At 39.7% G+C, this 16135-nt stretch overlaps 1 protein-coding gene across 4 annotated transcripts in view; it reads left to right on the top strand.

Annotated features, from left to right (window-relative positions):
• The window catches only part of DYNC1I1 (dynein cytoplasmic 1 intermediate chain 1), a 301726-nt gene extending 285795 nt beyond the window's left edge, over positions 1 to 15931 (top strand). For all 4 annotated transcript variants that reach the window (XM_046021163.1, XM_046021165.1, XM_046021164.1 and 1 more), the window contains one exon: positions 15251 to 15931. In XM_046021163.1, the coding sequence (XP_045877119.1) occupies positions 15251 to 15361 (111 nt within the window). In that variant the 3' untranslated portion in view covers positions 15362 to 15931. The remainder of the gene's footprint in view (positions 1 to 15250) is intronic.
• Positions 15932 to 16135: the final 204 nt, after the last annotated feature.

Here is a 16135-nt window from a genome sequence, read left to right as displayed (position 1 = left end):
AGAATACCCTCTGCATCGAGAGTATTGCCTGTTTATTTCTACTACATGGGAAAGTGTAATATTCTCTTCAATGATAGGCCATATTTTCTTCAATGATTATTCTTTATAGTCAATGCATCTTTTTCATTGTCTCCATCAGAATAAACCTAAGCAACAACAAATACTCTTCATCAGTTCATTTACTAAAAAATTAAAAAGCAGTGAAGAGGAATATTAAAAAAAAAAACCTCAAGGTTTCTTTTTTCTTTCTCTTTTGTTTAGAACAAGTGTAATTGTGGGAGAGAAACAGATGTGGAGACACACTCAGAGATGAAATGGCAGAAAATAGATGAAATTTAAACTCTTTTCTCCACCTCCCTTTCGTATTATACATAATGTCCCTTAACTCTCTTTTAAGGTCACATGCAGCATTCACTGTTTTGTCCAAGAAGGATGAGAAGTAGAATAGTTTAACAATCTGGTTTGTTTCAAGAAAGGCCTTTTGAAAGCCTATATGTTGACCACAGGTATTATATATATAGTCTATATGTAACATATAAGTTACAACATATGAGAAAACAGGATATGACACAGATGCAGAATTTTCTGTAATAAAGTGATTTTATAGCCTGTGGGCAGAATTACTTAAATATGACTCATATTTTAGGAGGATATATAAGTTGCTTTGGCTGATGTGTGGCTGCTAAAACTTCTCTCTGGGTTGCTATCACCGTTCCTAAATTGCAAAGTGTTGTTATACTCGTATTTCTACTATTGTAGTAGCAGGTCAGCCTGGTTTTCAGTTTTGTATTATTGCTCTTACTTTTCTAAGTGATATTACAGACTATAGAAATGTCTGTAGCTATAGGCCAGTCCTGTCTATTGTCTGGAGTCTAGACAGGCTATAGAAAAATCTCTGTGCCACATAATAGGCCAAACAATTTGTAGGGTTGTTTATCCCTACAAATCCACTACCCGGAAGAAAAAGGATATACTATTTTATTGAGAGCAGGTAATATTATATAATCTTCTATCCCTTCTCTGAATGGCCAAAAAATCAGGATAGGCTTATACATTTAACAGTTGTTGTTGTTGGATTTTTTTTTTCATTTAACAGTTCTTTCTGTATGGTTTCATCATAAACAAAGCCATCTGTGGTTCAGAAGAACTCAGACTTAAGATAATTTTATCTTAACTACAGTTGGTTTTTACCCCCCTAAGTACTTTCATAAGGTATTTACAAATTTAGCTATTTTTTTCTGGGGAAAGGTGAAGGGGAGAGGCTCTTTCCTCTTTGCTCCTCTATATAACCTATCCTAAATCTCTCACGGCGAATTCTGTAGTCTTCATGTACATAACGGGAAGCAGAGCTGAGCAGATGCCTACTTCTGAGAGATGGTAGCTCACTTCTTGGGCAAGTGCCGCCATTATTGTAATTACTGCTGTCTCGCTCGCCAGCCTAGAACTGACAGAGCATAGCTGTACTTACAAGAGAAGGGCGCCCTCTGAACAGTGCCTCCTCAGCCTTCCAAATCACCTGCAGAAAGCCAGACAGAGTGCCTTCACAGCTAGCTGGCCCCATTTAGAATTTGAGGTCAAATCTAAGGCTGGTGCATGGCTGACGAGAGGGAAGGGGTTTGAGCAGGAAGTGATTTAAAAAGGAGAAAATACAGAGGAAGAGAAAAAAGATGGTATTGAAGATCAAATTGCCAGGAGACTGTGCTACCATTATCTGTATTCAGAATTGGTCCTCTGGTGCCCATTAAAACTGAACCCCTCACCAGGGTCATGCTGGCCTTTGGATGGAAAATCTTGCTTTATGGAACCCTCTAGGAAAGAAGATGAAACAGTTTTAAATAAGCCTTATAATACAATCTGTACAAGAAAGTAAATGGTAGTTTTTAGAGTATACTTTGTTGATCCATTTTCTTTGGACCTCAGTCCATTGAATAGGTCTGTCTGCAGGAGGAGACCCCACATTCATTTGTCCCTGGTTGATTTGAGGAGACAGGAGGGGGCAGCAGGCTCTCGTCTCCCCAGGGTCCTACTCCAGCAGCAAGGTTGGCTTCCTGGTTGTGTCAGCTGTGCCATCTCACGGGCCGGGGAGTACAGGAGCCCTGAGTTTCCTTTATTGCTTGGCTGTCACTGTCTTGCAGCTGGTAAGATCTTTTTCAACCAGGCACCCCACATTTTCATTTGGCCCTGGGCCCTGCAGAATTATGTAGCCAATTCTGCCACAAGAGTATTGCTCTTAATCCCACTCAAGATGCAAATCAGAAATGAGAAATGATGGCCTTAACCTCGACCATTGGGAAAAGGGAGAAATCTTTAGAAATATGGTCCTATGTAGTACGTGTTGTGTGATCTTACTACTATTTGTGTCTTGGACTATCTGAAAATGTTGAATGTGTGAGGCGCCTGGGTGGCTCGGTCGGTTAAGCACCAGACTCTTGATTTTGGCTCAGGTCATGAACTCAGGGTCGTGAGATCGATCAGGGTCATGAGATGGATCAGGGTCGGGAGATCAGTCAGGGTTGTCAGGCTCCACACTGGGCAGTGGAGGCTGCTTAAGATTCTCTCTCTCTCCCCTTCTCCCTCTGCCCTTCCCCACCTCTTGCTCTAAAAGAAAAGAGAGGAAGGGAAGAAGGGAGGGAGGGAGGAAAAAAAAAGAAGGAAGTATGGCAAAAAAAAAACCAATAAACGTTGAATGGGAATAGCAATGGTTGCAGGTTATAAACATTGTGAGGCCCATAGAAATAGAGCTGAAACTATACCGGATATTGTCATTCACCTCCCCATACCCTTGTTTTGATCACACCGTAAGTTTAACTGAAGGTGTAAGAGTTTTGGGAAAGATCCCTATGATGCTTGCTATAGCTGGAGTGGGGAGGGACAGCCCTTCTCTGTCACTCAGTTGGCGTACCATCAGCAAGAGCACCCTGGTAAGAGACTTCTGTAACTGTCAGTGGAGATGTCCCCACTCAAGTCCAAGTAGACACGCTTCCTGTGAGACCTGGCGCTCAACCAGGAGAACAGTGCAGAAAGGGACTCTGGTGTCCTTGGTCGTTAATGGTCGTCTGCCTCATCTCCTGTCCCAGCTGAGGCTGCAGCTGCCGCAGGGAGTCCCAGCACAGCACACACACACCACCCCCAACAATGATCATGCCCTCCTCTATTATGTACAATTATCCTCCGTAACTTTTAAGATGATGGCAGAGAGCAGTGGCCTGAATCCAGATTTACTGATGCAATTTATTATGAACTTCTGAAGGGGTAAACAGAGGATTGTGTATGAGCTCACTGAAATCACCAGACTGAGTATGTCCGTTCCCCCACCCACCCAACCTGCCGCCGCAACCCCCTTTTTCCTTTTTGTTGCATTTAAATGGCAAAGGCATGAGTCATATCTTAGGGCCTGTGACTAATGAGGTTAAAATATAAAACAGCAATGTTTCCAGGTAGGCCACATGATGCTTTGTTTATATAGCACACATTTTTGGTTGTTTGATTTCAGCACTGTATCTGGAAAATATAGTGTACACATTTATTTTCACAGATAGGGGTCTATTTTCTTTGCGAAGCAGGTGCTTAACTCCTATTAGCATAAATGGAAGTTATGTGAATTCAATGAAAGACAGAGAAGACCCCTTTTATTACTTGGCTATAATTTTTATTCTACTTGTGCACCTTCGAAGTTATTAAAATAGACAGTGGTTGCATGAACCATTTACATTTTCTAAGATGTGAAGTTAAAGATGAGCCCAGCTCCTGAATAAGTTTTGAGGCTCTTCCTCTTCACACTGTGGCATACAGTCTGTTTGCTGTGGGGTTGCACGATCCCATTCAATTAACTGAAACGTGGATAAGATAACAAGTCATAAGTTAACCACAAATATAACCCGAAAACGGTGAGCGAATGCTGCTTCAGAATGCACTCGTAGAGAGCTGTTAATTATTGTTGGATTTTTTTAATGATGTGTGAACACACATATTCTAAAGATTAAAAATAAGAATTACTCACAGCCATGGCTCCTTTACTGAATAGCAGGCTTTTCTATATATACATGGAGCCAATTTTAATAGCACATGGGCCAGTGAGTATAGAATTATTCACGTGTCCCAATGATTGACAGTCAGCCTATCTACCTGTCTGTCTTGCAGATGTGTTTTCTAGAAAGCCCGTTGCTATTGTTAATACTCTGGTGCTGTCACACAGATGGGCTGTCATAAATATCCCCTAACAACTATGTTTGCTGCTTATCTGAATTAGTTAGGATGCTGTTTGCAGCCCCAGCTTTGAAAGAAGCAGTTTATCCTCCACCTCCTGTTATTTCTTTTTCCATTAACCTCTTCCAGGGAAGATTTTGTTTTCAGTTGTGATAAATACACATAAGTTTCAAATCCCTGATTATAGTTCTACAGTAGTCAAATGATAAAATTCCAAAATCATTTTCAGCTTATAGGAGAACTTGGAAAAGAAAATGGCAACTGGAAAGTGAACTGGGGAGGCAGCTCAAGCCCAGCTCCCTCAGCTCTACTGGTTTGCTGTCCCACTCGCTGATGGCCTAAGAGAGCGTGCGTTTGTCGTTACAGCGTGACCTGCAACTGGGGCCACACTTCCCATCACTTGGTTCACACGACTGGCTGGGGGCTAAAAGAAGAGCAGTCATTCAATTACAGATTTCAGTAAATACAGTAAAGTTGGCATTTGTTACTCTGTTAAAAGGGTCTTGAAAAATTCTTGGAAAGGAAAAAGGCAGGTGAATACGAGAGGTCACAGGTACCTGCTAAAAAGGCAAAGCGTGATTTAAATGTTCACCTGACTGTACTTTAGAGCGGAAATGAAAAATCAGGATGACAGTTTATTTGGGATCCCAACGAGGAAAAGGGCCTATGGCGATACACTTCAGAATGGCGGTCCAGCTGTAATGTACGAGGACTCTTGAAGAATGCCTCCAGCAGCTTCCTAGGCAGCTAGCAGACGGAGAGAAGAAAGCAATTTGATGAGCCATCTCTCCTGCACTTTAAAGAGCAGTTCAATATAGAGGAATCTGATAAACTGTTAGTGCTGGGAGTTCAAAAGAATTTGAGTGACACAAAATAAATACAATACGTTTCTGGTTTTTAAGTGAATTACACTTAGGGCAGTAATCATTTGCCTTGGTGAACTCCTTCTTGTTTGCAGTAGAACACAACCTGCATCCGTTTTCCAGAAGTCTGTGCCCTGAGTGTAAGTCATCCCCCTCCACAGGGAAGGGGTGCGCAGAACACAAAATGCAAAGTTACACTGCGATTTGGGGGTTCAAGTGAGAGTCCCTTAATGAGAAAGAACTGGATGTAAAATCACTTCGTTTAATTGTTGTGCTTTAGGAAGGCCAGCAGCCCCCGCTGAGGATGACCCCGATAGCAGGGCCAAGCTGCGGCAGCCTCCGGAATGCAGAACAGGGCTGGGCTCAGCTTCCCCAACTCCAGTTATAATCACCCCAAACACTGGTGTTTCTCATTAAGTGAGTGTGGTCACAAGTTGCTCGATTCTCGAAGGTCTTTGCAAGTGCTGGCTTTATTCTTCAGTGGATAAACAATATTATTTTCTTTAGCCAATGCCAAACACTTCTTGGAAAAGCCAAGACTTTGGCAAAAGTTATTGTGTGGTGCCCAAACATCCAGATACTTAGTTCTGTCGCTAATATCTAGACATTTGATGACACAAAAACAAAGCATTGGGATTTTCAATGGGACTTTTCAGTTTTTACCTGAATTTTTATTGCCATAGCTACAACACTGTGCAGTGGAGTCAAAAGCACAAAGGCCTATTTGAGCAGATTTGGGGTGCTAATAAATATAATTACCTAAAATAAGCTACTTTGAAATAATATATTAATCCATTTCCTTGTCATAATAAATTACATGTATTTGAAATTAAATAATTTGGTTAAAATGTAGGATTGTAATTTTAGTATTAACTTGATGTCTTCTAGGAAAAGTGCTTAATTTAAAACAGAAAAAGAAAAACGCTATTAATTCCAATTAACGTTATAATTACTCATCTTATAGTGAATGTAGTAGCAGTGGCTTTCATTTTGGCAATTATATATGTAAAAGACCATAATTAAACTAATTATTATATAAATACTGTGCTTATTCAGGTACATTAGTTTGTAAAAATGAATTTATAGGATTAATATCTTTTCAAACCACTTTTTTTCCTGGATTGATAAGAAAATACTTCTGACTTTTATGTATTATGGAGAAGTTGATTCAATGAAAAGAAAACCCTAATATCTAATTTTATAAAAACCAAATTAATGTGTGCATAGTAATTTGCAATATTCAATGAAATTCATATATTCCCATTTTGGTGATAAATGGCCTATGAATATAAACCTTCTGAAACAAGTACCAGTTTGTATAATTAATCATCTTTATGATTCTTCTGTGATTTCCAACTGTCATCTTCAATAGCAGTTTGGGATTTTGAAGCAGTCATTAATTATAGTGTTAAATTTTTTTTTATGGCTGACAAAATTGTGTTTAGTTTTAGAATTTCAAAACTGCTAAATTTTATCTTGAAAAATTACTGCTTAGAACAGTAGCCTCAAATCACAGCTTAGACCAGCCGAGCATGAAGCTGCTCCAGTCATCTGTGAGGCTGGATTAACACTGGTGCATACGGAAACGGGGAGCCGTTTGTTTGTTACAAGAGTGTGTGTGCTACGGAATCGAGTGTCTGCTTATGCGTGCTGACGTGTAAATATTTATATGCTATATAGGTTGGACTTGCAAAGTGAGGAAGTGAATGAATCATCCTATTTTATTCAAAGAAGGTTTGCATGAATTTCGGAGAATGTCAGCTATCAGAACATCTTCTACATTTTAAAACATGAATTATTTATCATTTAGGAAATATCAGAGCTTAACCTTGTGGAAGAAATTTTGCACTCACTTTTTAGGATGGCAGATAAAATTCATCAGCAGTCCATTCCTAGAGATCTTCCTTCTTGTAGCCACACTATAGTTTCTCAACATTTAGATGAAATATTTTAGTTTTGTCTTAGTATTAAGGACCCATAGGTAAAAAAAGTGAACATCTTCTAGCCGCCTAAAAACCAACCACCCTTCTGACTTAGAAAAAAACTGGTTTTGGGTTTTTTTTGTTGTTGTTTTTTTAGTTTGGCAGCCCTCCTTGGGTTAATCACATTCCTCAGTAAGGTTTTTGCAATGTTTAGACTGCCACGTCCACAGAAACATTTGCAAGGTAGATGCTTACGGAATGTCTATTTGACCAGGATGACCTGGCTGGGCACAGAAAAGGTGCTTCATCCACATTTGGGGGAATCAGTGTCTCACATGGGAAAGTTGAAGGTTAAGGGAAAGCTGAATCGTGTGAAGCATTCACAGTGCAGCCTCCAAGCTGGCAACAGATTGATGGATAGGAAAAATAATCCATTTAACTATATTTGCACGGACAAGGATATATAGAAAATATATTGGGAAAAGAAGGTTTGTCCTTCCCCGTTCCCGATCCCAGTCCCTCACCCCTCCTGTGCTTTTCAAAGTGAGCAGTTGTCCACTAGAGTAATGAAAGCCTAACAGTTGATCAAATAGTTGTCAACCCACTGGAAAAATGCTTCCTTTTCATTGTGCTTTTTTTGGACACTATAGATATGGTAAATCATGAACTACACTATAAAAATACCTCTTTTATGCCCAAACATTCAGTAGGAGGGAATGACATTTCTTTTATTACCTTGGTAAATGTTTTTAAGGTGTTTAGCAATAAGCTTTCTTTTTTGTCAAAACTGCTTAGATGCAGTGGTTGCTAGGAATTTACTAGAAAACCTATAGTTAATAGTATCAGGAGGGGAAAGGGTATTGGGTTTAGTCAGCTAATAGGACAGAGCAGCTTGAGTAGCAAGCACACGCTTTTGTCGTCCCCGTCATTTTCCTGATCTTTTCTGTTATGGAACAAGAGTGGTAATAGAAGTTTACAAAGTTTATTTTCCATTATTGCCCATCAGCCAATATTTTTAGCACTTTTTCCATCTTTGGGGCAGAGGAATAGATAGGTCCAAATAACAGGAAAAAAATAACACTTAAGAGATTTCTCAAGAAGAAAGGATGACGAGGCTTTCATACAAATGTGAACAAGGTCATCATAAGCCTTAGTAAATTAACTTTTTCTTTTTTTAGCTGTGATTCTTCTTTTTCCCTCCATAGATAGAACTCCAGAATTTTGTTGTGCTTCCTATAATGCTGAATTTTAACATGAAGAACATTTGTTTTCTAAGGAATAGTATTTAAAATAAATTATTTCCTTCGATGGTTTCTGGCTTACTGAGATTGATAGAGACCCATCTTTTTACTATTTACTTTTGATTTTATGTCTTACCTTTCTTTCCTTAACTGGGTGGTAATGGACTTTTTTTTTTTTTTTTAAGTGGTGTTCTAACAAACATGCTATAAAAGTTAACTGCTCATTTAAGGATCCTAGGAAGAGAACTTTGGCAGAGAGATCTGCAGCTTCACGGGTAGATGATGGGTCCCTTAGATAGGATTTTATGATAAAATAGGTTCTTTCTTTCTTAACCAAAAATAGTCAGATCTCATCAGACTGCTGTAGGCTTGCGTGCTGCTAAATTTCACAGAAATTTTCTCGTACTGACTGGGAAGGGTAGATGCTACAGCATGGAGACTAATGTGACGTCCACCCTCCCTCCAGCCCTCCCTAGAAGGGCTCTAAATGCTAAGTTAACACACAGCGTATCTTTTTGTGGTAGAACACTGCAGCGTGTTTACCCCTCTGCACACTGCACTCTGGCTTGGAATTTTGGTCCGTGGTTTCATCCATTGTTAGACTCCCCCCGCGAGTTAAATACAGTGGGGCCTGTATTTATGCGGAGCGAGTAAGCTTGCTCATTCCAGCGGCTGCTTCGGCGCTTGCTACCTCCCACTTCGCTTCCATCTGTGTGTGTGGCAAAGGGAATTGTCCTAAGAAATACCGGCTTCCTCTCAACACAAATGTGTATTTGTATACCAGTAAGTCCACAATCTCCTGAACTGGGGGGGCCATTAATAAGGGCACTTTTTAAAAAACCGTTTAAGGCTTAAAGGGGTTTAGCAGCCGTTCTGTGGAAACCCACATTCACTTCCATGGTTTCTGTAAATGCATTAACAACAAAAATCAATGCGTATTAAAGTGAAAAGGTAATTCGTAAGATACCCTTTTTAATAGGAGACTTTAATTCCTAGGCGAATAGGTAAGGTACAGGAGGTGAGTTGTCCTGTATGTGTTCAGCATCCATGGCTAACGTAACGCCCCAGACTTTTTCTTAATGACTCGGTTTAATGAAAAGATTTCAAAGATGATGATGAAATACACATCCATGGAGTGCTTACTCGGAAATCTGGAGTCTTGTTTGCTTGCCATGCTTAATGTATTAGAGAAACCAACTGAAATCACCAAATAGTTTTCTGTCTTAATTGTCCAAGATTTTTTTTTTTTTAATTAACCTACTTTTATATAAACAATGCCTGAGACAGATAGTTTTACCATAAAGAACTCAGCTTTGAGCTGGTAGGAGTTACTGCAGATAAGGCAGCTTTTAAAAATCAGCTGCTAGGTACTATAAACCCTTTCAAATTACTAACAAATGAGGGAGGCTTGACTGTGGACTGTTCAAAATTGTTAGCCATGTGCTTATAAAAAGGGACACATGAATGATATTTGTGTATTTAACCCTGGTTATAAAAAGTCATTTGATTTTTTAACAGCATGTTCAGCGGTTACAAAGCCTTAGGACTTGAGCTAAAAATGTGGACTCCCATTGCAGAAAGGACCCTATCAAGGAAACAGCTAGGAAACAGCTCGGGAACACTGCACTGGCCATATCTGAGAGATAAATATGCATCGATCTGTCAACATATATGTGTACTTGTGTATTTATGAGGAATTGTGCTTAAAATTTGATTTTTTAAATGAGCAATACAAAGTACTCTGACAGAATTTTTCTTGGGGTCTGAAAGAACCCTTCCCCCAACCCAGCTCATGAAATTTGGCTAGTATTAGAAGTATGACTACTTAGGAAATCATTTGGGTTTTCAAGAAGTCAAATGTAACAAAAATAAAGAATATTTCTAAAAAAAAAAAAATGCAGCTCTATATAGGTGAAAAGGAGAAAATGGGAAGAAAGAAAAGAAGCCAAAATAAAAATAATGGAGAAGGGAATAAGCATTAAGGAAAAATAAGAAAAAAAATAATTTCCACAGGGTTTATAATGGGCCAAGCACTGTGCTTAAAAGCCCATCATATTTTTCGGGGGTCGGGGGGACTTGTTTACTATTTACAGCAGTCCTAGGGATGGGTCTCAAAATTCCTTTCTCACACATGGAGAAATTTTGATCAGACACATTAACATATCAAATTCATAAGCACACACATGAGATAAGTGCAAAGCAGGGAAGGAAACTGCCCTCTGGCCAATACTGGAGGTGGAAAAAGTCAACCCTGACTCCATTCTCAGAATTCAGTCATTCTGCAATCTCTGCCTCCCTTTAAGTGCATGAGAAGCCCAGGCTGGACACTGGGCGGTTGGGCCAACTACTTATTTGGGGGACAGGCTGGGGCAGGATCTAAGGGCCCCCTCCCTTCCATTCAGGCAGGGAGGGAACAGGTCCATGTGGCCTCGGAAGTAGGGAGGAGGGGACTAAAATCAATTTTCATAAATTTTCCACAACTTCTGCACACTTTTGCTTTTTACTTTTGACCTTTTATCTCAAAGGAATCCTAGAAGATAAAATACAATCTTTAGAATCTTTTAGCAGGTGATTCAAAACACAGTACCTGCCAGGCGTTCTGCTGTGGTATGCTGGCATTTCCTGAAGCCTGGGCTCCTCGGTGTGGGGGGCGGGGGTGTCATGTGATCTTCAGCAAATCGTTGAGCTCCCTGTTCTTCTCTTCCCCACCTGTTAGAAGAGGTCCGTGCCTTGTTCCTTAATGTCCTAATGTGGTAAACGTCAGAATTAATTTTTTAAGAAAATAAAAACAGAACACAAAAATGCTATTGAATTGATAATGTGCACCACTTACAGAGAGCATTTCTGGAACATGTTCAATCTGAGTGACGCTGGAAAGAAAAAGAGCACATGACTATTCCATGATGAACTCATAGTATTTTCTTCCCTTAGATTACCTTTCTCATCCTCTTCACATCTCTGTGGATAAATGGGTCAGACACCATCATCCCCATTTTACAATTGAGGCAATGAGAGGTTAAGTGCCCAACCATTGCCAGTAACCAGGATGAGGACGGGACTTAAGTCTCCTGTCCAAATCTGAGCTTCATTTTACCTCCTCCTTAGGGACAAATTGCTACCTCAGAAACTATCTTTGTCCTTCGTTCCCTTGGCTATAAAAATAGGGTCATATCATATCTATAATAGGCCGTCACTCTTAGAACCACGACTGTTTTATCTCAGGAATCATAGCTCTGAGTGCTCATGGCATAAAAACGATTTATACACTTAGCAAAAAATTAGAACTCTTCTAATGGGGGGATGAACTGGCTTGTTGGTGTACCTTGTCCATGAAGCGGTGGTAAAATCTTAATCATCCCTGACCTAGGACATGGACTCTGGCAGATGACTCTGAAGGCAGAAAACTGTTTCCAGATCCACTCTGGTTCAGTGCAATACCAGACACGTTTTCGAAGCCCTTCTTTATGGTATTCCCTTGCTATCACTATGGCTATTTCTTTCACGGTGCTTGTATTTTTTTTTTTAATCAATTGAAATTACTCATCATGATTAAAACCTTGTGTGAATATTTTTCCTATCATGAAATGGAAATTATTAGAAAATTATCCTGAACGACTTTGCTCTAGATTTAGCCTTTACTGCCTTGGTGGAAACATAAGGAGATGTTGAGGCCGTGGCATTTACGTGCCATTTGCTTCCCTGCTACTTGCTTGACGCACAACCCACACCAAGAAGTGTTGCACTTGTCACTATAAGAAGATCAATTTCAGGCTATTCATGTTTGGAATGTAGGTGAAGTTTTAAAAAAACAAAACAACCCATCTATGCCAGTATTCACACATTTTGACCCAATAAAACAGATCATTTTTGCTTGTTGTTCATGGTCATCATGTGCCAAAATTATTCAGTGCCGTCCTTTCAGTCCCTAGCACAGGGCCAGGCATAGAGTGGGTACTCGGTCCCCGCTGACTAAATACTTTTGTGTGCTAGTCAGAGGAATACGACAGCAGTCTTATTCTTTAATAAGGAACATGGACAAAGAATTTTCCTACTTCATGATTAAGGTATTACTGGATTAAAAGTCTCCCAGAGAAAGTCTCAGATGAGTTTATGCTCATAAGCCTCCTTTGCAGCCATCTCCAATCAGAAAGAACCAGGTGACAAAAGTCAGGAGTGCCAAGGGTAAGAAGGACGGTTCTCTCCAAACGGATGCCACATACAGCCGCAGACATAAAGTGAAAGGAGTGGCCTTCTTGTTTGGTAGGACGCCTGTTTGATCTTACCTACAAGTAATTCAGATGCCAAAAATTATTAGTTTGGGTGTGGAAACCGCCTGTGAATACACATTCACACATTCAAGCTAAGATTATACTTAAAGTGCTTCCTGATGGTGATACTTAATTCTAAAAGTGGGGCAGTGTGCAGTTCACCTTCTAAATCTAAGATTACAGTCACCTTGGGTTATTTTTATAGCCAACTAAATGAGAAAGTGTAATAGGATGAGGTAGGTAAATTTAAGTTTCTAGAAGCAATTGTGTTTTCATTGTGTTCAACTCTGGAATGTTTTTTATTATGGTTTTGTTTGTTAACCAAAGCAAACTAACATTCTAGAGAAGAAAATACTTGGTAGAATTTTTTTTTAAACTTCTGATATTTCCAACCTCGATGAAACTTTCCCAGATCAAAAAGAGGACAAGATATGTTAGAATACTAGGAACACTTTTGTGAGGGCAACGACAGGTGCTGGTATTATAGTACTCTATTCCCTTCCTCGTGGAAAAGGTAGATCTACTGTAAGGAATTCTTGTTTCTTCATCAGAAACATTTAAATTTAATAGAATTCATTTTTGAAAAGTTAGATATAAAACTTACATGTCATAAATGGTACTCAGTTCTGTCTCCAATTATATCCCGGGCACACATTCAAACCTTAATGTTTCTTCATCTTTAGTAGTATCATTTCTTAAAGCTCTTGTCATTACTACTGCATGAAACTACGTAAAACATATTTACCTATTTTCTTGTTTGAGTATATAGTTCCTATATGTTGCTATCAATAAAGCATTACTTTATAGCATCATGTTAATTCAGACTGTGCCCCTTCAACAATACAGTGTCAGGTTTAGGGGCCAGACTCCTAGAGCGCTACACTGTATCACGTACCATATAACGTGTTATTAGGAAGGCCTGCTTTTCCCAATACTTCACATTATGTGAAATTCTGAGGCGCCTTAGTTACAGCTTGATTCTCACCTCCTACGAGAAAAAAGTCATCATCATGTTATCGTGGTTGGCTTTGTCTCTCCCTAGGCTTTGATGTTGTGGTTCTTTTTGGAAGGACGTGGGTCAGGAGTTGGAGGAAAAAAAAAATAGTGGGCCTTTTCTTTCATATAAAGATGATACCAACCCTTTGCTGCTTGTGCTTTTTGTTCGCTTTTTTGTAGCATTGATTTTGGACGCTTCATTTCCCTGGTGCAGTATTTTCTAAAATTGAAGAGAAAAATGAAGAATAGTGGAACCTAGGAAAAGAGCTCAAAGTAGGGAAAATGGACTGAGCGAAGGGGTAACTGTCATTCAATACTATTGTGAACTTACATTGTTGCCTAAGGAGAAATTTAGGTTCATTTCAATAACTGGGGAAGTAGTTAACCATTCAGAAACTCATTCATATGACCAAAGGAGAATTCTTACTGGTACTGCATTTCTCAAAGTAACCCCACCTATAGATCATTTCCAGAATTCTATTATTGAAACGTTTAAACCTTAGTACTTGAAAACTAATGGCAGGATATATGTCAACTGATGGTACCAGCCTCCAAGAAGTTGTCTTAGACATTATCTGAGGATATGATTCTTGTAATAAAAATTTAAAGTTCTAATCATTTGGCTCTATATAAAGTGGGCGATTTTTCAGCTGTAAAATTGATCACAAACTTAGGTTTCTTTGCTTATTTTCAAAAATGTCTATTGAGGTGACTGTTATTAATGTTTATAGAATAGGTGTAACTCTGGGTACCTATCGATGGGTTACCCCATCTTATAGGGCAGTCCTCCAAGAAAATCACTCTACAGTCTAAATCAATTTTATTCTCTATAAAAGCATTCAGAATTCTACTTGATCCTGCTTCTCATCTTCAAATAATTCTCTTTTCCATTCCAAGCATTTGCATGGTTATCTTTAAGCAATTCCTCTTTGGATGCTATGTAAAGAAATTACTATCCTTTAAATCAGCTAACAAAAGTTATAAATGTAATTTGTACCGGGTGGGGTTGATTTTCTCCTCACTGAATTGTGCAGAGAAGAAGATAGTATTTGGGAAATTACAGAACGCCCCCTTTCTGGTGAATCGGTCTGTATCCTGGCTAGGGATGCAGAGCCTGGAGCTAGAGAACACCGGCACTGATATTTGTTAGCTGTGCAAACTCAGTAAGATGATTTCGTCTTTCTGTGCCTTGATTTCTTCTTCTGTAAGATGGAGATACTAATATTGCCCTCCATAGGGTTGCTGTGAGGAATGAGTTAATACATGTAAAGGACTTAGAAGATCTTGCTGAAAAAGCCAAACCATTATTTCATAGTAAGATTTCTTCGTATACGTAAACTAGATTTTTGCCATGCATATTAGTGCATTAGCCACACTTTTGAAAAAGGACCAACAGCCCAGACTGAGAAAGGCCGTCCACAGTTATTTCTCCATCCCGTCAGTGGGGTAGTTCGTATTTGCTGGGTTCGCTCTAACTCTGGTCTCCTTGGGATGACTTTACATTCCTGAAAGTGTTTTAACTGGCTACTGTCATGGTATGGTTTACGTAAGCTTTTTAAAGTTTTACAAATGCCACGAGTGATTTTTCTTCTGAGAGGGACACTATTCTCTTACCATTGGCTGTCTCTCTTCAGGACTGATGCGGGGAAGAAGACTGGAGAGATGGCTGCCTCAGGAGGAATGGTCAGGCGGGCCTCAAGGCTTCCTGGCCCGTGAGACACTTGCTCACCATTTTCCATTCCCTTGCTTTGCAGCTTGCAGTCCCCCACAATGACGAATGGACCCGCTTCGCCAGGACCCTCGTGGAGATTCGCGCTAACAGAGCTGACAGTGAGGAGGAAGGCACCGTTGAGTTATCTGCCTAGTGGAAGCGAACCACCCCGACCCCAACCCCAACCTTCACCTTCTAGAACTCAGTGCTGCAGCCGTGGGTTCCACTTGTATTCCGTGTCCATTCAGTATCAGTGTTGCGTGACATTTTGGGTGTCCTGTCGTGCTGGCTTTGCTCCAAGTACTCCAAATGTATCCCACCCTGCTTTCCACTGACCTGCCATTCACCAGAGCATTTCTGTCTTTATATTTCTGTCTCAAAAATGGGGGTGGGGTGTATGTAGGCTTTACAGGTTTAGTTGTTGCCTTTTAACTACTTAGTAGCTGTATTTAATAGCTGGAAACCTCTGGTTAAATTTGTTCTTACATGCACTTCTGGCATAGTCCTATTAAATCCATATGAAGCCAGATATGATTAGGTGCAGATGTGGTGTGCTTCATGATATGGTACCAGGCCAAAGACTTGAGATGCAGTGTTTTACATGGTGACTCACGTTATGGATGGATTTACTAGAAGAACATTGCTGCTCCTTATTTATTGTGGTGTGCTGCATGGAACATATTTATTTGAAAGCATTAAAATAAATGATCCTAGAGCATGTGCATAATGAGAGGACTGCATTGTCTCTGCTGCTGCTGAGATTACATTAAGTTCCAAATCACAATTACCGTATGCCGGTCCCACTGAGGACAAGAAATCTTTAGAGGTTTGTTGCAGTGAACGGAATGAATTTTAATACCCATTATTTCTAGGTACTTTAACAATATTTCAAATACAGTTGACCACTGATACTTGTCATTCAAGCTAA

This window comes from Meles meles, chromosome 10, assembly GCF_922984935.1.
Source record: "Meles meles chromosome 10, mMelMel3.1 paternal haplotype, whole genome shotgun sequence".
Lineage (NCBI taxonomy): Eukaryota > Metazoa > Chordata > Mammalia > Carnivora > Mustelidae > Meles > Meles meles.
Note: the sequence above shows the minus strand (reverse complement) of the source record. Positions and strands in the feature narration are given on the sequence as shown.